Source organism: Tenrec ecaudatus, chromosome 4 (assembly GCF_050624435.1).
Source record: "Tenrec ecaudatus isolate mTenEca1 chromosome 4, mTenEca1.hap1, whole genome shotgun sequence".
Taxonomy (NCBI): Eukaryota; Metazoa; Chordata; class Mammalia; order Afrosoricida; family Tenrecidae; genus Tenrec; species Tenrec ecaudatus.
The window spans coordinates 150040298-150066406 of record NC_134533.1 but is presented as its reverse complement, the minus strand read 5'-3'; the positions used below and the strand labels follow the sequence as shown (position 1 = coordinate 150066406).

At 39.2% G+C, this 26109-nt stretch overlaps 1 protein-coding gene across 10 annotated transcripts in view; it reads right to left on the bottom strand.

Moving 5' to 3' along the window:
- The window catches only part of MBNL1 (muscleblind like splicing regulator 1), a 177094-nt gene that overhangs the window by 23625 nt on the left and 127360 nt on the right, over positions 1-26109 (bottom strand). For all 10 annotated transcript variants that reach the window (XM_075546939.1, XM_075546940.1, XM_075546932.1 and 7 more), the window contains 2 exons: positions 21376-21546; positions 4832-5032 (listed from right to left, as the gene is read on the bottom strand). In XM_075546939.1, the coding sequence (XP_075403054.1) occupies positions 4832-5032; positions 21376-21546 (372 nt within the window). The remainder of the gene's footprint in view (positions 1-4831; positions 5033-21375; positions 21547-26109) is intronic.

The window sequence follows — 26109 nt, the reverse complement described above, 5'->3', positions numbered from 1 at the left end:
CTGCCCTACAGGATCGCTAGCATGTGAAATCCACACTAACGCTGTGTGTTTGTTTTTTTTCGTTGTGTTTTGTTTGATGAATGCTGAAAGGTAATATAAATTACCTTAACAATCATCAGTTCCAAATGTTTCATTAAGCTGTGTACTGTGTTCTCACCAACTTACCTCAACAAAGAATGAAAAGCGTATTGGAGGAGTCAGATATTTAGTTTCAGAAATTACAAATAATTTTGTTTGAGGTAATGATGGAAAGTTTAAACTTAAGCAATGAGCACAGTATCGTCTGGAACAGTATTTTGTAGGCCATTTGACTTTCGAATCAACTGGCAGACATTAAAATAAAAGTCCAGAATCCATATGTAACCCTATTGAACCAGTCTTTGAATATCAGACCTTTGCATTTTTAACAATCACTCCAAGGGATTCTAAGATTTAGGAACATGAACAAAATGCCGTAATCTGTAGTTAAAAGTTCAAAATATACATCTGTGCCAATGTTAACTAGTGCTGAAAATTTTCCACAAGCTAATTTTGTTTTTAAGTGTTTTATCTCCTCTATTGGCTGACTTTTAGGGCCTCGACCAGGCATGCATGCATCTCTGAAAAGGAATTGACTAGTTGTTTGGATGATTGGTTCCTTTATTCATTTATTTAATGGATTACGGAGCATTAATATGAGTGTGACATTATTCTGTTGTGTAACTGATAAGACAGCAATAAAGAGACTTCAAAGATAGCCTTCATAATGTCTTTCATTTGAAAGGTATTCAATAGATTTTCACTGGACATTGCAGAGCAAACCCAGATAGGACTGCATTCATCATGCAGTGCTTTTGCCCTATCGATGACTACTGTACGTCTCGAATATAACTCAGAAAATGATTTACCTAATTACTAACTCCTTGCAGTGAAGCAGAGATAGGGCTGAAAAGTCTTATCTTTTCTAGTTTTGATTACAAAAAAAAAAAAACACCCCAAAACTCAGTGTCATCAAGTCAATTCTGACTCAGAGCTGCCACCCTACAAAACAAATTAGGACTGCTACTGTGTGTTTCTGAAACTACAAGTCTTTATGGGAGTAGAAAGCTCATCTTTCACCCGTGAACTAGCTGTTGGGTTTGAACTGCTGACCTTGTGTCTGCAGTGCAACGCTAAGCCACCACATTTTAGTAATTTCTTTAACTAATTATTGCAAGCAAATTTTTTGGAAATTATAGAATGACATCTCAAGGTCACAATAAACTCTTCAAAAGTTATATTGTAGTGATTGATATTTAAGACATTTACTCCTCTTTAAATGAAAATGTGTAGACTAGGTTTTAGAGCATAAACAATATGTGACTAAAAACCCTTTTAAAAGTTACCCAATAAAATTAGCGATCACTAATATTGACATGAAATATAGCTGTATATGTCTAAATAAAATTTCCACTAGCTTGTCACTGGCACTGAAAGCAAGAAAAGGATCTAAATGACCCTATAAGGTTCCAACAAGAGGTCATTTTAGGAATTGGGAGGTACCTTCCCTTAGTTTTATGGACAAGGAAATATGAGGGACTTAGAAAAGTCTATGGAATTGGAAACCAATGAAATTTTTCCACGAACTTTCTGAAGTCTCTTCTAATAGAAACCAGAAAACACAGCACGCTTGGCCTATACTCACTCACCTAATAAGCAACTAATCCTTTAACTTCTGTTTAATATTTTCATCATATCATATTGGATGCTGAACATATACATCAATATTTGTTGAGAACACTTGAAAACTAATATATAGTATTCAAATTTTTTCTTTATTGCTGAAATTGTAGCGAGCGAGAGAGAGAGAATGGTGGAATTAAGAGTTGGCTAATATTTTAACTAAATTAGAAAAGTTTGGCATCAGAACAAACTCAAGTTCAAAAATGTACTGCAGCGTTCCATGAGGAAAAAATACAATAAGAATTTAAACTAAAAATAAACATGCAGCCAATCAGTATAAATATGTTCACTGCTCCCAGGGCTTTCAAACTTCCATGGGGAGTGCACTTCTCGGTCATTGCCACTACGCTACTCATAGTGACCCGATAGGATTCTCTAGGAAGACCGAAACTGTACAGGAGTGGAAAGCCACACCTTTCTCCCTCAGAGTGGCTAATGGGTTCCAAGCGCTGCCATGAAGATTAACAGCCCGATGCATAATCCACCGCACCACCAGGGCTCCTTGCCATCAGCAAGAGGGAAATAATCTGAAGGCGTGGGACTGTCCCATAGACATCTGTATGTCTACGAACATCTGTATGAAAGCCCCATGGAGTGGCTGCTGGTGGGTGCAAACTACTGACTTCTCAGCAGCTGAGGGTTTAAACACTGCGCACCTTAAAAAACTCAAAACTAAGCCTGTCCAAAATCAAAAGCAAAGATCAGCAAGTCATGCCTCTGAGCTTCACATGCCAAAATCCTAACAGGTTGTGGCTGTGACATTAATCTGATTCTGTTAACAAGAATAGGCTAGAGAGCGGCACTGCTATCAGACATTTAGATGAGTGGAATTCAGGCAAAAGGAAACAGCAGAGCATGCAACCAACACCATTTGTTGCAAAAATGGGAAACAGTTGTGTAAAGGAAAGCAGACAAAAGATACCTGAAGTAGCGCTGGACAGAAAGAAAAACGAAATTGAAGGACAAAAGCCCTCATGTCAATTAAATGCTTCGCAAAAGATATCCAATTTACAGACCATCTGAAATTTCTAGAAGATTGGTTTAGAAGAGCTTTCATAACATAGTTCATCCTTTTTTAAGTCTCAACTCTCTCAGATTTTGGAATATCCTACCCTATTAATAATTAATTCATTAAAGTTTATTTCAGACTGGCTTAATTCTCATTTATCAATCAACATTATACATTAAAACCCCAGGGTGTGCTCCAGAGAGGTCAGGGAGCGGGGATGGTAGAAACTGCTTCACGTGTTGGGCATCCAATTAATTTAAAATACTGAAAAACTTTTCATCTCCTCTTAAGTCGTCTGCCATCAGCATTCATCGTTAAGGAGCAAGTGCAGCTGAGCAATAGCAAACCACCCAGAAGTCAAGGAGTTTCGCTGAAACACAGTGGAGTCCTTAGTCCACAGAGAACTCACAACGAGGACCAGTATGGGGACTGTATTCTTAGTGCTGCGTATGGCACTATTACAATTAGTAGTTCCTTTCTCCAAAATTTCAGTGAGAGGTAAAAAATAAGCCTCAAATACAAAATCCTTAAAAAATATACAGAAGCCAGATTACCACCTGCTTGTGACTAATACAGTTTTAAAACTTGAGTTCTGAGTTCCAGTCTATATAGGATCATCCTAAATAAGGCCGCATAACTCTACACCTAAATTAATTTCCCTGTAAAATGGTACACCTTCCACATGAGATTATTTTGATGATCAAATGAGTAACATAGGTAAAAAGTTGATAAGGTCTACTCTGCAAAATGGATTCCAAACGTTCGTGGAAAATGGAGGGGAAAGACACAATTTTCCAGGGACTTTTTGTTGAAGGCTTTCTGTTTAATAAAGAAATAGATATTAACTAACTATTACAACTAATTATTCCCATCAAAACAGTCGTGGCAGCTACAAATAGGCTGAAATGTGAAGTCCTGTATAAGATATGCAATAGAACTTAATTAAGAAATTGATATTTATGCACTACATTACTGCTGAACTAATAAGTCATTGAAGCTAATTTTGTTCCTACAATAGCCTTATTTTGCTGCTGTCTCCATAATTAATGCATACAAAACTTCTCTGCACTAAGTATTGCCTCATCCTAACAGGCAAGAAAGAATAGTAAAAGGTCATTTTATTCTCTTGATGAACACCGATACCAGGCTTTCTGGCTTACATGTACAGAACTCTTGCCAATTCCCCCTACATTTACAGTTTACCAAGTCCATTAATTCACAGCATACTGGAACTCTAAACTCCACCTTCACAGTAAGATTTATAGTACTAATTCTTTCCCCATGTAGCAGCAGCAAAACATGTGCATCTGATTATCCTTCCCTGCACAACGTAGAGCACCACGTGCTTTGCTGTTTAGAAACTTTTATAAGAACATAACTTCACAAACAAAATGACCTTCCGCATTCAACCAAAATACCATGAGACCTATGTGCAAACTTACAACAATACATCTTAAAATGCTTTAGAGATAGCAACAAAATCATCTTTGTAACATCTTTATGAGAACACAGACTGACAGGATGATTTGTTCATGACTGCAACAGCAGCAAAGACAACTGATGCTCAAGCAGCACTTGTCACATGCCAACCATTTCTAATTCTCTGACGCGGGTGCCATTATTGTTTGCATTTGAAAGATGAGGAAACTGAGGCAGAATGAAGTACCAGGTGGTCCAGACTCTAGGAACTTCGCTACTATTCTACAAATGGACACCTGGGCCTTTATCAATATTAAAAAGAAAGAAAAGAAGTGCTTCTAGTCAGTCAACTTTGAATCATGGTGACCCCAGGTCTAAGTGCATCTACATTCTGTGTGCTTTTCAATGGCTGTGATCTTCTCTGAGTAGATCACCAAGATTTTTTTCTGTGGTGCCTCTGGGTAGATGTGAACCTCGACCCTTTTGGTAACCCAAGGACTCCTTTATGAACATTGCATTAGTCAAGCTTAGCATACCTATAACCTAGCAACATGTCCAAACAGCAAACCCAATGCCAGCATTTAATCTGTAAAAATCTTGTTAGGCCATGGCAGGCAGGCAGGCAGGCAGGCAGGCAAGCAAATAAAGACAGCTTGAGAAATAGAATGGATAACAAAAAGAAACTAACTCATCTTTTCTTACCTCAAGTCTGTCTGTGCGCATTAATTTCTGTGCAGCAGCTGCAGCAGCTGCAGGTACAGGTACCCCAGGATTCCCTGTCACCAACATTGGTGCAGTCGGCAAGATCTCTGCTGGAACCAGGCTGGGGGACACAGGTCCCAGGTAAGGATTAAAGGCCGCTGATGCATTGGTGGCTAAGCTTGGTGCAACTGAAAACATTGGCTGAAAAACAAAACAAAAGAAAAATTTAACAGGGAGACCTCATTCAGAGTTAATCTGATAGCTTATCTATTATCCACCTACCCCCAATCCACTCTTCTCTCCTTCCCTCCCTCCCTACCTCCAATCCTGGGTTTATTTACCTTGTTATTTTTAAACTTGAGATTTGTTAACTAAGTCATTTATGTGACCTTTTTAACCATGTTTAATTAAATAGACAATCATCATATAAACATGGCTCTGTGCTAGCATATATCTTTAATATTTATGCATTTTAAATATATCCTTTAAATTGGATTTATTCCTGAATAGGACAGAATTCTGAATCCTATGATCTATGGTACATACATGGCCTTTTTGAACAATAGATAAATTATTCAAGGCACAAACTTTGTATGGTCAGCCAATCTCCATCTTCGTCCTGATTCAATCCTATAAACTCACTGAAGACATAACATTTCATAACTGCTAAGTCAGATGTACTTGAAAGAATTGTTTACAACTGTTAATAGGTTGCAAGTGTCCTATTATCAAGAACAAATAAAGCAGAGCTCCCAGTGGCAAGCAGTTTCACAGTCCATGTAAACTGTGACTGCATCTCATGGGATATGTGACAGGTGATGATGACACACTTTCTTTTGCACACATAAGAAAGAGTGTTTGGCTCATTCACTTAAAACCAGTTGACCACAGGAAATTATAAATGTTCTGTTGGCCTATCCATATTTGTGACACATTCAAAAATGAGTTCACCTTAAATGAGAAACCCATCTGAAATGTAAAATCTGAAACTTCTAAAACACTCCTAAAAATATTACATGGTTGTTCAAGGAAACACACATAGAAATATTGAATAAACTATTCCTGTAAAAAATTATGAAGGCTGTATCTATTACATGGTGGTTATTTCTATTTGTTAGTAAGTAATTTTGTTCTCGTGCCAGTAATGTTACAAATACCAGCCTGTGGACAAGTTTCAGCAAGGCTTACAAACTAAGATAGAATTAGGAAATGGATATAGTAATCTACTTCTGAAAAAATTGGTCCAGGTGACCCTTATGGCTAGCTGACGAACATATTGTGAAATAAGCCTGGAGATAAGTCCCTCCGGTTGAAAAATATTCAAAATCCAATGAGGAAAGAGCTGCCTTCTCAAAATAGTCAACTTTATGATGTAGATGGAATAAAGCAGGCACAACTCAAAATGGGAATAGCTGCACACATCCATTAATAATCCAAACACAGAACGTACAAAGTATGCATCAAGGAAAGTTGGATGCCATAGAAAATGAAATTGAAATGAGATACTGACAGTTTGACAATCAATATTCTAGACATTATTGAGCTGAAGTGGACTGGCATTGACCACTAGGAGTCAGACAACATGGGCTCTACTACACTTGGAAAGACAGCTTGAACAGGAACGGTGTCACACTCATTGCCAACAGAGCTTTCAATATCGTGAAATGCAACACTTTCAGTGACAGGATAATATGCATGCACTTATTAGGAACGGCAATTAACACAACTATTATGAAAACTGATGCACCAATCACTAATGCTAGGGAAGAAGACACTGAAGATTTTTATCAATTCTGCAGTCTGAAGTTGATCAAACAAGAAATCTACACATGTTGGCAGTTATTGGTATTTAAATGTGGACATTGGAAGCAGGAAGAATTGTTAGAATCTGGAAAATACGCATTGGGTGAAGCAATGACAATGGAAACTTCCAAAGAGGATTTTGCTAGACAAATCATTAATTCATTGTAAAATAACCCTTTCCAACAACATAATTGATGGCTACACATGTGAGACCTATCAGTTGAAATACACAGGAGTCAAATACACTACATCTATAGAAAAGGACATTGGAGAAGCTCAATAGCATGAGTCAGAATAATGTCCTGGTCTAACTGTATGAGAGACCATCAATGGCTCATATATAAGTTCATGTTGAAGCTGAAGAAAATTAAAACCAGTCCACAAGAGATAAGTATGACCTTGAGTATATCCCACTTGAATTTAGAGGCTAACAAAACAAACAAGCAAACAAACAAACAGATTTCAAGCATTGAACACCAATATCTAAAGACGAGATGAGTTAAGGAAGATAACACGGACATCATACATGGAAGAAGCAAAAGGTCATTTAAAAGACAGGAAAGAATGAAAATACCAGAATGGATGCCAGATTTGAAACCTGCTCATGAATGGAAGAAATGATCTAGAAGATGTGAACCCAAGATTTCAAAGGCAGCCTGTGAAGACAGCATAAGGCACATAACAAAATATGGTAAGATCTAGAGTTAGAAAACTAAGAAGGAAGAACATCGTAGGGTTAGGGTTAGGGTTAGGGTTAGGGATAGGGTTAGGGTTAGGGTTAGGGTTAGGGTTAGGGTTAGGGTTAGGGTAAAATAAAAGAAAAAAAAAGAACATCGTAGGCAGTTCTCAAGCTGAAAGAAAAAGAAAACAATGGAACTTCTAGTCACAATATTCAAGAAACCTATGGCAACAAAAAATTGAACAATGTAAGAAGCGTCAACAAATATGAAAGAAAAACATAGTCACTTTACACAAAATAAACAGGTCATCTCACGATGAAGCATTTGATCAAGACTCATTGTTATTAAGGAAGTGGTCCAAGATGTACTGAGTCACTGTCAAAAAACAAGACTCCAGGAATTGATGGAATACCGGTTGAGATGTTCCAAGAAATGGATGTGATGCTGGAAGTGCTCATATGTCTAGGCCAAGAAATCTGGAAGACAAGCTACCTGGCCGACTAACTAAAAGAGATCCAAATCTGGGCCTATTCTAAAGAAATCACATAACATGTGATTAATTAATGTCACATGGAAGTAAGACTGTGCTGAAAACAACTTTAGCGTTACTGCAGCAGTACACAGACAGGCAGCTGCCAGAGGTTCAAGAGAACATGGAATGAGGTCAGCTTGAGCTGGCTGGAGCAAAGAATACCAAAAAGATATTTACATAGGTTTTATTGACTATGTGAAAGCATTTGATTTCGTGAATCATATCAAACTGTACGTAACATCGCAAAGAATGGCAATTCCTAAACAATTGTACAAATACAAAAAGGGAATTGTTAAAAATAAACAAGACGTAAAACAAGGACAAATTTGCATCTGGGTTGTGTCATTTCACCACACTTATTCAATCTGTATGCTGAGCAATAATCCAACAAGATGGACTATAGGAAATAGACACAGCACCAGGATTGGAGAAAGATTGAATAATAATCTGTCACATACAAATGATGCATATGCTTGTTCAGAGCAAAGAAGATGGGAAGCACTTTCTGATGAATATCAAAGACTACAATCTCTACTATGGGTTATATCTCAACATTTTGTTTTCTTTTTGTTTTATCTCTTATTGTTGTTTTGCCTATCTGTAAAAGATAGGTACAGGCATGGGATGCAAGCTCGAGGAGAAAGCAATGGGACTGAAGGTTTCAGAGGGACTTGCGGGGAGGAAGAGGTGGAGGAAAGGAGTGGTGAGCAAACAATGCCACAGACAGGTGAAAAACGAAGGAGTTAAAAGCAACAATGAGGAGAACGTAGAGATCGGGAGGGGTTGGAGCAACAGCAATTTAGCTGAGCGGAATTACTAGGAGGCAGAAGAAGAGTGAGTGTGATGATGAGGAAAGAGAAGGGTAAAAAGAAATAGAGAAAAGATCTAGGAAGCAAAGCTATGGATAGAGGTAAAAACATAGGTGTGCACTAATGTAAATATATTAATTCATAAAAATAAAGATATTGGCCTATGTACTTACATGTATATGGTAATACACTGAGGAAGTGGATGGAGTTTGGGCCTCTGCTCAAGCCTCCCTCATGCAAGAACACTTTGTTCTAACAACCTGGCATTCTGTGATGCTCACCCTCCCAACACTAGCACCGAAGACATAATGGGTGCATAGGCAAATATGGTGAAGAAAGCTGATGGTGTCTGGCTATCAAAATATACAATGCCTGAGGTCTTAAGGCTTGAAGTTAAACAAGCAGCCATTTAGCAGAGAAGCAACAAACCCACATGGAAGAAGCACACTTGCCTGTGTGATCATGAGGTGTCGATGGAATCAGAGACCAGAAGACACAAAACAAACAAAAATACATATTGTTGAAAATGAGGGGGATTGGAGCAGAGAACCAAAACCCATCTGTAGACAGTAGGACATCCTCACAGAAGGGTTATAAGTATGGGATCAGGCAACTAGGGCGTAGTATAGCACCGATGGAACACACTACAGAATCCAGATCAGATAAACTCCTCAGGAACAGAAGTGGGAGTAACAGTACCAGGAAGGTAGTGGGGAAGGTGGGGGGAAGGGGGAGAAAGGGGGAACCGATCACAATGATCGAAGCATTACCACTACCACACCACTACCACACCACCACCACCACCACCCCCAGGGCGATGCACAACAGAAACATGGGGGAAGGAAGACAGCGGTCCGTGTGAGATATGAAAACAATAATTATTTATAATTTATCAAGGAGTCACGGGGGGGGGGGTGCTGTGGGAGGGAGAGAAGAGCTGATAGGTACCAGGAGCTCACATAGAAAGTAAATGTTTATAAAATGATGATGGCAACATGTGTACCCATATGTTTGATACAACTGATATATGGAATGCTATAAGAGGCCCCAATAAAATGATTAAAAAACACAACTTACAATTCCAAATAAAACCAATAAACAATATAAAGAAAAAAGGAGAAAATTGTCAAGGACTCATTGTACTTGAATCCATAATCTCTGCCCATGAAACAGCAGTCAAGACACTACATGCTTTATTACACTGAGCAAATGCACTGCCAAAGGCTGCTGCTCTCCTGTGTTGAAAGCAAAGGGCTCACACCTTGAGCAGGAAGGTGCACCTGGCCCAAACTACGGTTTTTCAGTCGCGTCATGTGACTGTGAAAGCTGAACTATGAAGAGGGAAGACCGAAGAAGAATGGATGTGTTTGAATGATGGTATGGTCCAGGAATATTGAATATACCATGGACTGAAAGAACAGCCAGAACGCGTCCTACTAGCTGGGATGGTAAGATTTCATCTCACATACTTTGAACATGTTATCAGGAGGAACCAGCCGCTGAAGAAGGATACCATCATGTTTGGTCAAAGAGATGGTTAGCAAAAAAGAGGAAGACCCTCTATGAAATGAATTGGCACAGTGGCTGCAACCGTGAGCTCAAACCCGGCTACTCTTTTAAGGAAGGCGGGAGACCAGTTTATCTTTCTGTTGAACAGAGGGTCTCTATGCAGGGCAACCAACTGGACAGCACCTGAAAACTACAGCCATTTGCTTCTAGAAATTTGAGAGATATACTTGTGGACTAAATCCACCTGAAATCTAGTTTAATAATTTACTTTTCTAAGTTTTAATGTATCTCACTGAATGATTTCCCACTTTAGGAATGACATTGTTTAAATTCCTAATTCTTGAGGTCTTGAAATGTAATATTCTATGTAGTACTAATATTTCTCTATAAAACAAATAAACTCATATAAAAAATGGATCCTGCTTCTAAAATAACATCTAATAACTTATTTTCTTTGTTCAATGATACAGAAGAAGCAATTACAGGATTCTTTTTGCTTGTTTTTTTAAGAAACAGAAGAGACAAGAGATGTGAAGTTAGATAGATGACCCAAGAGTCTATGCAGTATTCAAGAGAGTTTGGGGGTAGAACTTAGATAGCTTACAATGTATATTACAGTGATAACAATTCGAACACAAAAGAAGCATGCTTTTAAAAATAAAATATATTCTTTATCCAGTCTGGCTTTGGTCCAGTGAAATGTCATTAGAATATTCCCTTTTTCTAGGATAGTGGTTTTCCCACGAGGGAGATTTTGTATCCCTCTGCCACTTGGCAATGTCCGGGGGGATTTTTGTTGTCACAATTAGGAAGTGCTGTTGGCCTCCAGCAGGCAGAGGCACTGAAAGCATCCTGCAGTGCACAGGATGCCCTTCCCATGCAAAACCAAAACTACCTTTTCCAAAATTTCAATCACACCAAGGTGGGAAAACCCTATCCTAGGTAGGGGATGCACTTCTCTTTTGGCCTTACACAGAAGAAATGGTGAAGTAGAGTGTTTAATAATAAATGAATGCAATTACATTCATTTTGGAAAAGGAAGAATCATAAGTGACACTGATATTTAAAAAAAATTTTATTTTTTTTTGACACTGACATTTTAAAGTTTGGATAATGATACATTTGAACAAAATGATTAGAATGCTATGGTTAGCTGCTCTGCAGGTTAATAAATCTTACCTGATGAAGTAGCCTAAAGTAGCATCATTGGTCCAAGGCCCTGTCCCTGCCCAAACTAGCTGTCCATGGACAAAAGAAAAACACTCATGCATTCTAGATACTAACAACCAATATGCTGCCAGGAACAGGAGCCCAGGGCAAGCTCTGTTCACTTGAGCAGGAGCTGATTAATGTTGCTTCACTGCCCACTGGCTGAGAGGTAGCAGCGGGACACAGTCAGAGCTGTACAGGCAGTAGATGTTGAACTTGAATTCTATTGGAGAACTACATATAAAACTTACACCTGGGAGTGCTGTGCCCAGAGCACTCGCCAGGTGTGGCAATCAAAAATGTCACCAGAATGTCCCACTGTCTCCTGGAAAGTAAAACCTCCCCCAGCTGAGAACCACTGCCCAAGGATAAAGGTAAATTTGAATCTCAATTTATTAGGTAAGGGCCAGGCTATATCAAGAATATACTTATTTGTTAAAGCTATTTCTTTGGTCTGTAATAATTATTGTTCCAATCTACATAATTGCATAGACACACATACATGTACACAATCACGTGTATACATCTTGGGCAGGCCAGCACTTTAAATCCTATTAGGAATGTAGCAAGAATTGAAAGAAATCTAGCATGGAAGACTATGAATAGCTTAGAATTTGAAGAATTTGGAGAACAGAAGTCAGTAAATATTCCTGTTTCCGTTATATTATTATGAATTATTATGTATTGCTATATAGTATATATTTTAACTGTATTGTCAATGAGTTGAAAGTTTAGGCAAACATCGACCTGCTCTATAGGTCATAGCATTGCACACAACATTTCACACACATTCTGACGCAAATCATCCATTAATGTGCCATTGGTTATTCTACTTTCTCCCTGTGCTCCGTGTCCATTCTGCTTTTGCTAAACTTCTGAACTTTGCCCTTCAGCACGTTCTGGCATGTTGACTGTAAGTGGTTGACTAAGCAAACTTGGAGGTGAGTTCAGTTCCAGACCTGATGGATAAGGTTCATCAAGTCTTGGAGTCCCACCTGGCCCCATCTCTATCCAACCAAGAAGGTGGGTATCTTTTTTTATTTTGAATCCTGATTCATATTTTTCTAACATATTATTCAGGACCTTGTACTGTGATCCTTTTCTCAGAAGTTGGATGTGTCAGCCAGGCACCAGCTAGTTCTTCTGGTCTCAGGAAGGCAGAGACTGGTGATGTTTGGTGTGGCCCATTTGATCACTTGACTAATTGCTTCCATATGTCTATGGATTTTTTCCTTTTAATATTGATTTTAAATGTTTACTTCAGAAAGTTATTGAGATATTTATGTCATTTGTACAATCTACTATTACAACTTGTAGTTGAAGTCAAATTTATAAACTTCTTTGGAATGAATATAAAGTTATTTCAATATAATAAGTAGGTGGTAAAATTACCTTTATTATATTTATAGAAAAATGCACTGGTAATCTACAAATGCATATAACAGAGTGGGTTAGAATAATTTTATTAGCTAAAAATATAGATCTCATTAACTGGAATCAATTGTTCCTCTAGAGTGTTATTCTAAAGAATCATCACATAGATTGATATTTTTATTTAGTGCAGCAGAGAAAATTAAAATCGGAATAATTTTAGAGCACTGTTCTCAAGTAAAATCTGAAGTAGCTTAAAAAAATCTGAAACAACATTTATTCAGCAAGCATTATCTCAGGTTGTTCCCTCTCAAGATAAAAAGAGCTCTTTACTGAATAGGCAGATAATCGATTAACAATAGAGCTCTACACTTTGAAACTCGATTCTAAAAGCTAGCCATCCCAAGGAAAGAAAAAAAGCAATGTTTCCGCATTTCTGCAATTTGTTACATTGCTGCTACTCACAGAGCATAATGTCAGAGGGCAGTCACAGACGGCCCAGCATGGCCCTAATCCGGTTACTGAAGCTTTCAAACTGCTCTGTCAGTTCTCCCTTCCAAACACCTTCCTGTACACGATTCTGCAAAACCTCTATGCTGGATACGAATGCAATGCATTATTCAGTGGCAGCTCATATCATCTGATGTATGCCTGTGACAGTAACTGATGCATTTGATACAAACTATATCCTGTGATCTGAACAAGGTGAATTTTGTGAAGAGAAACACAGCATCAGGATTAGAGGAAGGCTTACTAAAAACCTGTAATGTGCAGATGCCACAGCCTTGCTTACTGAAAGGACCTTAAGTACATGCTGATGAAGATCAGGGATTACAGCCTTCACTATGGATAACTCAATGTAAAGGAAGCAAAAATCCTCACAACTAGACCACAAATTACCATCGTGATAGGCAGAGAAAAGACTGAAATTGTCCAGGACTTCACCTTGCTTGGATGATCAATCAATGCTTGTGGAAGCAAGAATCCAGAGATCAAGCAACACATCGCATTAGGTGAGTCTGTTGCATGGGATCTCATGGATGTACTGCAACACAGGTCTGTTACTTTGAAGACTAAGGTACGCCTGACCCAGACCGGGGTATTTCTCAGTTGCCTCACAGGCATGTGAGAGTTGGACACTGAATAAGGAAGACGGAAGGAAAATCAAAGCATTTGAACCATGGTGTTGGTCAAGAATATTGAAAGTACCATGGACTCTGACAAGAACAGACAGATGTGTCTTGAAAGAAGTACAATCGGAATGTTCCTTAGAGGCGAGGATGCCAAGACTTCTGAATGTCCCTTGAACTTGTTTCAGGAGAGAAAAGTCCCTGGAGAAGGACATCGAGCTTTGTAGAGTGGCGACAGAGTACAGAGGCAGGCCCTCCACAGTGCCTGAAGCAATGGGATCCAGCACAGGGACACTGGTGTGGATGATGTAGGACCAAGTGGAGTTTTATTCTTTTGTCCATGGGGTCCCTATGACTCGGAACCAACTCCACAACACCAACAGCAGCATATCCTGTGATAATGACTGATAGATACCTTTTTCCTGTAAAGCCAGCCTAGTGATGCAGTGGTTAAAGTACTCAACTGCTAACCAAAAGGTAAGCTACACATAGAGGCCCTAGTGGTGTAGTGGATTATGCATTGGGCTGATAACCACAAGGTCAGTAAGTCAATCTCATCAGTGGCTCCTTGGGAGAAAGATAAGGCTTCTGCTCCCGTAAAGTTGTATAGGCTTAGAAACCCAAAGGGACACTTCTACTTTAACCAACAGGGTTGCTATGATTCAGAATTGACTCCATGCAGTAGGCTTAATTTTTGTGTTTTTACTGTTCAAGTCCACCAGTTGCTATGCTGGAAAAAATATGTGACTATCTGCTTCTGTAAGATTACTGACATGGGGAAATGTACAGAATCGCTGTGAGTCAGAATGCACGTGTAGGCAGTAGGCTTGGTTGGGTTCTGTTCCATGTGGCATAAGGAATGTTGGTTGATTATTGCCATTTGTCAATCCATATCCTCAGCAGAAGAAAACAGATAATGGCAAACTTATTAATTCCAGTGCTATTTGGGGGTGGGGTTGTCTTCTTTGTTTTAAATGAAACTGGTTTGCTTTAAAGAAAACCGTCTCCTTCCATTAAGTAATAGGCTTTGTTGTAAATGAAGCTGCTACTCAATACCACAATTATGATCTTAGATACTATATTCAAACACATACATTACTAGTAATTCCCTAACCTGATTGTGTGACAGAATAGTGTTAGGTGCTTTTCTTGTGTTCTTGTATCAAAATTGCCTAACCATAGAATATAAACACCACATGGACAGGTTTTTAAAATTTATTTGTTTGGGGAATTGGGAGATTTGTTTTGTTTCCTACTGAATCACCCATGCCTACACCAATGCTTAGCCCCCAGTGGGCACACAATAAATATTTGTTGAATGCATGCTTGGGTGAGTGAGTGAGTGAGTAAGTGAGTGAGTGAGTGAGTGAGTGAGTGAGTGAGTGAGTGAATACCAGCCTTGTCTAGTGGGTACATTTTTTTCTATTTTGCAACTAAAGGGCACATTTAGAGAGATCGTGTGGACAGTCAGAAAATGAGCAAAAGGCATACTGTTTACACACATGTGCTTTTGATGACAAGTGGTTCTGAAAGCCGCAAACCAAAATCCAAACACTGATTTCAAGTTGGTTCCAAATCATAGCTAGGTTTACAAGGCTGCCTATCTTAATGGAAAGAACCCGACTGGCAATATCGGGTAAGTCTTGGGCTGGTGACCACAAGGTTGGCAGGGTTCCAGGGTGGAAGCTCCTCTGCAGGAGAAAGTAGAGGCCATCTGCCCCTAAAGACTTACAGCCTTCAAAACAAACCCCCCATGAGGTCACTCTGAGCTGGAATCCACCCAGTGACAGTGGGTGGGAAATCTTGACGGAGGCAGACTGCCACATCTTCCTCTGAGAGAGGTTGGTGGGTTGAAACTCTCAACCTTATTGCTAGCAGTTGAGTATGTTAGCCATTGCACCACCAGGACTCCTGTGCTGAAGACAGTGGTCCCTGATGCCTGCTGCTAATTAGAATCATGAAGGAATCACAAAGACCCTAAGACACTCTTTTAACCCAGAACCGAACACACCCCTGGATGTCGCCTCTCAGAAAAATAATAGATTGACCTAAAAGTAAATTAACACCCATGAGGAATGTGGTCCTCAGGATAATTTAATATATGAGACCAAGAGGACAGCATTTGCCCCAAAGCAAAGATGGCAGGACAAGGAGGATGAGGGGAACAGGAGAGCTGGAAAGAGGTCCAGCAAGGTGGCAGAGCAGACGGTAATGACACACTGTGGGACAGCAACAAGCATGTACAGAAACTAACAGAGCTGAACATCTAACATGTTCAAAAGATAGAACAACAAAATGTTCAAAGACCCAAGCGAAAGACACAATCTGAAATAGGCTGCCATTTTTGATTCAGTGTAGGGATTATACATAAAAATAATATACTGTCTGTATCAGCTAGCAAGTTCTAAAAGTCAGATATTTTAGATTGAGTGTTTATGTGTTTGCAAAGGTCAGACTTGCGGGTATTAAAAATAACTCATTTGGAAGGAACCAGCACAGGACTGACACTGTGTTTCTAGTCAGGCACAGCTCTGTATCAAGAGCGTCAGGACAAACAATAGTTTAAACAGACACATAAGGGCCTGGAGCTACTGCAATTATCCTATTTCAAATTCTTTTTTCTTCTTATGTATATCTAAGAATTAGCTGGGGAAACTTGTTGAAATGCAAATACTAAAAAAGTGTATTATCTGGGATCAAAATGTAAATTCTCAGGAAGGGATCAAATCAGGATGCATTGGTTCAGAGCCCTGAACATGACTGTTATCCTCGCTGTTTCTAGACTGCCTTGCTGACTGAACTTGCTTCATTCAATAGCTTCACTTTAACCTCCAGTCATATTTTACTGCAATTATAAAAACTGAGTTAAGAATACCCACTTCTAGTCCTTCTCCTAAAAAAGGTATCGACTAAGGATGGCACCATTTCCAAAACCCGCTTGCAGAAGTGCAGGCTCTTCCCCCAGAGCAGACAGTGAGAACGAGAGGAAGGATGAAATGCAATTTAGAGTAATGGGCCTGGTGACACTTTGCCAGAAATATTCTAAGGTAAAGCGGCCTTCTCTCAATGGTTAGATGGGGAAACTAGAGAGTGAAGCACTAAACACAATCTGAGAATTCCGGGTGCTCCTGGAAGCGGGACAAAGGATGACTTCAAAGAATTGTGCACTTGACTGCCAAAAAAGGATGGAATCTGTGTAGACGTCAAAGCAGAGGGCCCAAACACTGGGAGAGTTTTGCTAAAACAAGTCACTTTTTAGCTTTCCTATACCTGGGCTTCCAATTGTAGCCTAACAACTGTCAAGATAGCATGAGACGGAACAGTGTTGTGTTCTGTTGTACATTAGGTGGCGCTTGGTCAGACCCACCCCATGGCACCCAGCAGCAACATGCCTAGGCTCTCAAATTCACATAACGCATGTCGCAAAGCTGGTTGGTGATGTCTCCAATTGGTAGGTTTCTAGGGCACAGACACCAGAATCTGAACAGACACTAAAACCTGGCCTTGCTCTGCACAAGCTGTGTAACTTGGGCAAATGTAGTCTGAGCCTTTGAGTCTTTCTCTGCAAAGTGGTGAGAGTATTACCTACCATACTGGAAGGTTGTGAGACTTTAAAATACATAAGGTACTGAGTGAATTGAATGCTCCTAGAACTCTGTACTTGTCCTCCAAATGTTAAGCCCTCTTCCTGATTCTTTGCTTGAGGGATTTCATCACAACCTAACAAAATCTAAGCAGACAGACAGGACACTCTTCGATAAATCTCTGCAACCCTAAGCCTATCGAGTGCTGTTTTCTCAATATCTTAAAGCTAGAGACCCAGAGTGTATACGAAAATGAGTCCCAAGGCTGAGTGGCATAATAATGGTTTCATAATCCCAACATTCACTTTTCAAGCACGAGGCTCACTTTGCCAGCAGGAAGCTCACCTTTCTGCTCGTTTCTCTGCTGTAGTCTCTATAGTTGGGCTTGTGCCCTGGTCCCTGATTATGACTCCATGGAATCAGGGAAACCACAATGAATCTCTGCCTGATTTTCTTGGGTTCAAGGAGCACCATTAAGCATTTATTGAGTTCTGCAACATATCAAACATAACACTGCTATCACGTGGATTCTGACTCATAGTGAACCCACAGGGCTGCAGTTCTGAACCTGAGGGTCGAACGCCCCTTTCACGGGGGTTGCCCGGCTCATCACAACAGCAAAATAAGAGTTATAAAGTAGCAACGAAAATAGTTTTATGGTTGGGGGCATGAACCACTGCCATAGGGTCTCCGAAGCTGAACATGTTACAGGAGCAGACAGCCACACCTCTCTTTGCGGCTGGCGGGTTGGAACCGCCAACCTTGTGCTAAGCATCCCCATGCTTACCCAACGGCCTCACCAGGCCTCCAGGCATAGTATTAGATCCCTCCAAATTCATGTAGACATTACTAGCCCTTTTCCCCAATTGCTGCTCCTTCAGCCATGGTTTGGGGGTCCTTTTGTCAAACTGGATGACTCTCCTCAAAGTAAGATGCCATACTGACGTGACTCTTAAGTCCGGCCACTGCTCAGGCACTGCTGAGTCTACCTCCTGCAATATCCTGAGTACCTGGGTGGCAGCTAACCCTGGCATGCCTCTACACCAGTGGTTCTCGACCTTCCTAATGCTGCGACCCTTTAATACAGTTCTTTATGTGTGGTGACCCCCAAATCATAAAATTATTTTCATTGCTACTTCAAAACTCTCATTTTGCTACTGTTATGAATCGGGCAACCCTTGTGAAAGGGTCAATCGACCCCCAAAGGGTCGCAACCCCTAAAGGTTGAGAACCACTTCTCTAGACACTATTATCTGTATTAGTGGCAATTCTCTTGGGTGGTGACCCTTTCCCATAGGAGGGAAATTCCATTGTCTTTCAAGTCCGTTTTTCCACAAACTTTTTGAAGCCCTCTGGTATTATTTATTCACCTGGCTGCTTGTGGCCCTGTTATAATCCCTGTTTGTAGGTTCAGCATTAAGGTTCCAGTAGGCAGCTGACTACATTTCTGAATCACCATGTCATTATCCTCATCAAAAGAGACTGACTACAAAAGTCTCAGATGAGATTTTTGAAGTCATATTTCCTGGATTAAACCCTTCTCTACAGTCATTACAATCCCCAAAGCTTTAAAATGGAATGATTCAATTGACTTCTCTACTTATTACACAACGTCACTGTGGATTGTCTATTTTTAGACTGTGATCTCAGGGCCCTTTTCTCTCAGCCCACGTTCAGCCACATGAACAGAGTCTGAATGTGTTCACAAAGACTAACCATAAATACCTTCTCTATGCAGATCGAGGTTTGCAACAAGACACCAGAAAGTGCAGTGACCTTTGCTTTCATGATTTCATAAACAACAAATATTGGTTACAAGTATTCCAAAGGCCTGAGCATAAATAATGGAGTTGATCGTCTGCCCCGTGATTGCACAGGTGGTGACTCTGGAGCACACTTGGAATTAAGACTCAAGGGAGGAACTCAGGAAATGTTCCCAGGCTTCACAGAGAGCAGCTCACTGCCCGGAGAGCAGTCCTCCTCATTTCAGAAACCACACTGGCTGTCATCACAGGGACTGTCAGCCACAGGGAGGGCAGAGCCTGCCAGAAAGGCCACTTTAAATGTGTAGGTACAACAAAGCCATTCACATCAAGGAGAGGTCTTTTATCAACTAAGGTAGTAGCCACCCCAAGGATTTAGCACATCTTTGAAGCTGTATTTGAGGGCAAAGTGGTAAAAGGAACCTCTTGTACTATACTCATATTTTATTTGAGAATGACTCTAACTAAGCTTTTGTTGTTGCTGCTGCTGTTTCTTTAGGCCAAATAAAAATAATCCTGCTATCCAGATCCCAAAGTGCAAAATTCGCAAAAGTCTCAAAGGTATATATAAAATGTTATATATAACATAATAGGGGTTAGAAAAAAAGAAGAATGTTTTAAGTATCATATTCTCTCACCTCGATGGTATAATACTGATAATTGGTGTTGCCGCCAATGTATTATGGAGATTCCCTCCCGCCTTGAAATACAATCCCCCCCTTTTTTTTGGAATGATGTTGCCTTAAATTATAAGAAAGAATGATAACTTCAGTGACTGAAAGTGTTAGTATATTAGAAAAACATCTAGTTAATACACAGACCCAGGAAAAATTTCACATTCCTAAGGCCCCATAATGTTATATATAAACTAGTCACAAAAATTGCTAAATACTCTGATCCTTGCATATTTCAGGATACAAATTAAATATAATTACCATTAAATGCTTCATACGATCAAAACCACTTATGCCATGAATCTCGTATTTTAATGAAAATTTACAGTCATTTAACACATACATCAAAACAATTCAAATACACGCATGTACTCTGAATTAATCCATATACACAGCTCAACCAGCATTAGATATGTATGACCACCTACTATGTATCAATGTTTGATCTTTATGGGAAAAAAGCTCTTAGAATTTCTGCCTGTCCTGTTCTTCTGTGAGACATCTAAGCCCACACTGGTATTGATTCACAACCGTCAGAACATTCGTAAAAAATTATTCCAAGTTTCTAAAGAATAATAAAAGATCTTTCCCAAGAAAGAGAAATTTAAATATGGAATTCTTATTGAGGTTTTAGGGGAGACCTTTTCTGAAAACTACACTTAATAAGACGATTTTTAAAAATCACTAATTTTTTAAGCATTTTATTAGGAGCTTGTATGGATATTATGACAATTCATAATTCAATTAGATTGAGCATAATTGTGCAATTACTGCCACGATCATTTTCAAAACATTTCTTTCTTCTTGAGCTCCCTGATATCAACTCCCCTTCATCCCCTCCCCACCCCCAGGAACCCTCATTGTTATTTCTATATCTCACACCATCCATTGTATCTGTTCACCCACATTCCCATTACTATTTCTGAAGTGTCCATCTATCCTGGACTTCACGAATCAGACAATGTCCATTCTATAAATGAATATACACAGGTATAACAAGATTAATAAGGCAAAACTGGGACTATAATAGTAAGGGGAAGAAATATTAAAGAACTAGAAGATAGTTATGCGTTTCATCAGTGCTATAATGCACCCTGGATCTATTTTCCCTCCCATCTGTTATCTCTACAGGTAGCCTGAAAACACACATTAACCATACTAATGAATTTAATGACCACGTTAACAAAGGCAACATTAATACTTGAAAGCTGCAAGATTTAACTTGATGAGAATTTTAGGGGAGAGGAAAGTGCTACAGAGTCAACTTCTAAATGATTTTGCCAAAAGATGGGTAACTTTCACAGTGTGAACATTTTTCCAGGGCTCAACTGATATTAATTTTGCTGGTGAATGCTTACACAACTGATATTGCTACCTGTGTTCGGTTGATCTAGGCAATCATTGTCTAAGCAATCTAGGCAACTGAAGCTGAGGCCGTGGAGTTACAAACTTAATGAGTGAGGGCTGAAAACATGCTCACCACAGGTTGTAATGGGGCACCAGGCATCATGGCGTTGGCTAGCTGCATCTGCTGGGCCAACATGGCCATGTTCTTTTGCTGAATCAAGTTATTGCGCCCATTTATTTCCAACTGCGTTTTTAAGTGTGGTGGTGGATGAAGATATTTGCAGTTTTCTCTGGAACAACGACCCTAAAACACAAAAATAGCACATACCATTTTAAAAAATAAGAACATAAGCAAATCTTACAAAACAATAGCAGTCATGCAAAACTATCACTTAATTCTACTGGAGGTTTTTCACACCGTGTACTATCGGTAACTTCTTACTTAGCTTTAGAACAAGTAATGGCTTCACCCACATTCATGACCGAAATTGTGTTCATTTGTAAATGTTAAAAGGTTTCATGACGTTCATCCATTCTCCCAGTTTGAGTGCTCATATTTCTAGACTGAAGTTTATAAAAATCTATGCATTTCTAGAATAATATCAAATCCAAGAACAGGAAATAAAAATGTTAGGTTCACTGCCATACTCTCTCCATGGTTAACTCTGACAAAGCCAAAAGGAATCAAGATATCTGTTCTTAGCACATTGGATCTCTAGTAAAATATCTATACTATTATCTCATAACAAGTAAATTAGGATCACAACGAAGTTTTATAAGCCCATGGATTAGAAAATGGCTAATCTAAAAGACTACAAATACCACACGACCCCCGTGGAGACAGAGGTTACTCAGAGTAACGCAGCTTTGGTGGAAATGGTACTCTTTAACGTATAACCTTTCAAGACATTTATGATCCCCATTTCCCAAGAAGCAGATATAGTTACTCTTTCTGAAACATCCCGAGTGTAAAATGGAGATAGAAAACAGCTTAAAAATAAGAAATATGAATACAGCTTTCTTTGGAGATAGTTATTTTAATAAAAACATATGTATTGAAGTGTGCAACATGCAATACTGTGTGAGGAACTGTCTCCTCCAATTATCTTAAAGTATTGCCAAGTCATGGGATTAGTTAGACCTCATCAGTTAGTACCTTGACAACTTGGTTCACCAATATATCTAATTGGAATGGTTTGTGAGGGTAAAATAAATATGTAATTGAAGTCATAAACCACCTGCTTGAGAGTTCTTTGATTTTCTAGGAAAAATCAATTTTGCATAATTTGACCTTGTATTGTAAATTGACTCAGAAAATTACTGCTATGCTTATGATAAAAACTCACAAAATCCTCATTTGAATGATCTATCTCAGCTGAGCTCTGCAAGAGAAAATGTGCCCTTTCCATATGAGGAACAACTAGCCTCCCAGGGAAATTCTGGTTCGCAGCAGCCCCACATCATATTTCACACTAAGACTGAGCTTACTTCAAATGTAGCTAAGTAAGGTTGTAATCACAGGGTGGAACAAATGGTTGACTTGGTCTGCTACTAGCTGACAGGTTGGTTCAGTTTATCCAGAGGTGACTAAAAAGAAAGGTCTAGTGACCCACTTCTGCAAACATCAGTCTTTGAAAATCCTCAAGAATATAGTTCTACTTTAACGCCCACAGGGTTGTTGTGAGTCAGTCCACTGGTCCTAGCAACTGGAACTAGTACGTGAGGCTACATCCAGCCTGGGGATTCAGTTACTGTCAATTCACTCAGGTCCTTTTCTGTATTTCTATAAATAGCAAAGACAGTCACGAACTTCTAATGAAGTCTTGCCAACACTAACACTGACTGGTCTTCATAAGCACGTCATCTAGTCCCTCCCACTTCTGAATACAGCCCGGATAAATACTGAAAAAGAAGCTCCACGGGTGTTTGTGCGACATACTCTGTATTGGTTGACCTCAAACAAAGCCAAGTCTTTGATTTTCTTGTGTGCATAATCCTCATATCCACTATCTCATAAGTGTATTTGGTTTGATTCAGTTACTTTGGATTCTCATTTTCAAAAAGTTGCATTTAATTGGGGGGGGGTCCTTTTTTCTTTTCTTTTTTTAATATACAGACTAGCAACCCTTTCCCCAAGAGATTCTGACAAGTCCAGAAGGGGCCTAGGCTTCTTTATTTTAAAAGCATTCCAGGTAATTCGGATGCAGTGGGTAACACTGAAACATAGGACTATGCAGAGCCTTATGCAGAGTTTTTCATGGGCATGTGTTGGAAACAGTGCAGCTAGGTTGGGAAGTGATGTTGGGACTCTTGAAAGTTGTTTGTTTGTAACAGAGTGCTACTTATTGTAATCGGATAAATAAAACGGTCAGGAATAATTTAGACTGTAAATATACACTGCTACAAGGTTGGCTAAACCCTGGAGAAAACCACCCACAGCATTCCCCCCTTTGTAGAATATAATACAACACTAATAAATAACCAGCTGGGCCCATCTCTGCACACCCAGGACTGAGACTGGTGTTGGGCCCAAAGTTGCCATGCAATACCCATTGGCAGAATGAGTGGATAAACACATCTTACTACATCCTTAAAGATGAATTCTACTCCAATTCTTTTCAAGACATACTGATGATAACAAAATAAAAACTAAATCTAAGGACTAATTTTGGGTCTGAGTTGTGCTAACATAATGATGTTTTATTCAGAGGACATTAATTTGAAAATATAATAAAGCATACCACAATAAAATGAAAAACAGAAAATTACAAAAGAAGTTTTATAAATTTCAACTAGAGGAAAGGAAGATATTCATAGAAAAGTCACATTATTTGGCATCCTAAACACTCTACAATACTTTTGATAGCTATGTGTAATTTCACCCATTGCTCTAACTGTACAATTTTATGACAAGTTGTTTGGTTTAAATTGCAACATTGTTTCCTACTGTCTGACCTTGTAGACATTAATTCAATTCTCATAGTAGCCACACTGTATCTGCAGAATAGTAACAATGGCAACTATCTCATTGGTCATACATGAAAATAAAGTAGGACAATTGGCCAACCTCACGCATGGTGCCTGGTATAATATAGGCAGTCAAAATGTTAGTCATTTTCTCCTCTTCCCCGAAGTTCTCAAGCTGATGAGGAACAGTTGCTTAATTTAACAATGTAGGAGTTATATATACTAAAAATAATCCTGTTAGAGAAATCAGGTGACATGTCATTTTAATGCACTTCTCATGGAGCTACGGTTCTGTTGTTTGTTCATTGCTCTCGGAGTTTTCTCTCAAGGAGCCGTCCAGCTGACCAGCAGAACACTGTATCACAACTCTACTGTGGATACCTTAGATCCCCTCAGGGAGGCTTTTAATGTTAACTCAACGCCGGTTCTAAAGACGCTAAAGACACTGCTGTAATGTACACAAGTATTTCTTCATGGAAAATAGGGAGTTCAGTAAAATATTGGAATAGACTATGTTAAATTTTAAACCTTTACATTATTAAATACCTGTTCAATAAAGGCAACCACATTTCCTGTAATCTTAAAATGAAAATAAAACCCCCTCTATGGGAACAACAATCATCATGTGAAAAGTTGATGAATCAATTACTCCATTTCTGAAGTAATAAGTTGTTTAACAGTGAGTTCAAGGATTTTGTCAACAGTCCTTCAAATGGCCACCGAGCTTGTGACTATAAAAAGTGAAGATAACTATTTAGGGAAACCACTTAGTACTCAAAATAAGTGTCTGGTTACACATTTCAACATTACAGTTCAATAAGACATGCTTTACTATCATTAGAGAGTACACGCTAAACTATATTGTTGCTGCTGGCTCCCATAAAGCCATTCCGAGTAAGAATGACAGGCAATGATGGAGAAGAACGCCATCTGTAGGGAGCAGGCGGCCAGGTCTTCCTCCTACAGAGCCACTGCGTGGGTTTGAACCACTCACATCTTGGCTAACAACCAAGTGCTCCATCCTTCCGTGTGTCCCACGGGCTGCTAGCACATATAGTACATATACTTACATATAAAAACTATGTACATGATGGTGCATTTAGGTAGACAAAAAACGGTTTTGATTGTGTTGTAATCTAGGCAACGTGGTTCTTAAAATTTGGGTTTCATGTTCTTATTTGAAAATAAAAACACTTCGGGAATGTAGGGGGCTGTGGGATAAAATCTAACTGGACAGTGGGCAGTCATTCGGCAGGCATTCCCAAAGTAGGCAAACACTTTATGATTAACTTTTCCCCTCAGAAAATTTCTTTGAAATACCCTGTTTTGATGCAAGTGTGCATTTTGCTTTGCTAAACATGTGTTATGGTTTATATACTATTAATAAGTAAATCCTAAATCATATATTTTTATAATCTACTTGTCATTCTTAAATATTCATGACCTTTTAGCCCAGAGATTTGCAAATGGGATTTGTTTGCTTGCATCATGTCCTATTTTGAATACTGTGGCCCCTTGTACTTATTTCATGGTCGTATCGTCTGGAAAGGCAAGAAAAAAATGTTCCTCAAATCAACCGCATCTCCTGTTTTCATTTCCTCATAGGTCTTTCAATGACACCAAGAATTGAAACTCAGCATCCCTATACAGTACTCAGCATAAGGTCAATTTTCCTCTGATTTTCCTAGGCAATTGATCCCTGGTCTTCCAAACTTAACATGAAGTAAATATAGCAACACTAATCAATAATTAAGGCTTAACTTCCTAGATGTAAACTGCTACTTCTGTATTCCATCAGCTTACCACCAAATGCTTGCAGCCCCGTTCAACCAGCAGAGCTGGGAGAATTTTCTTCTACCAGTGTTAGCGAAAACAGACATTGATAAGTGGTTTTCTAACT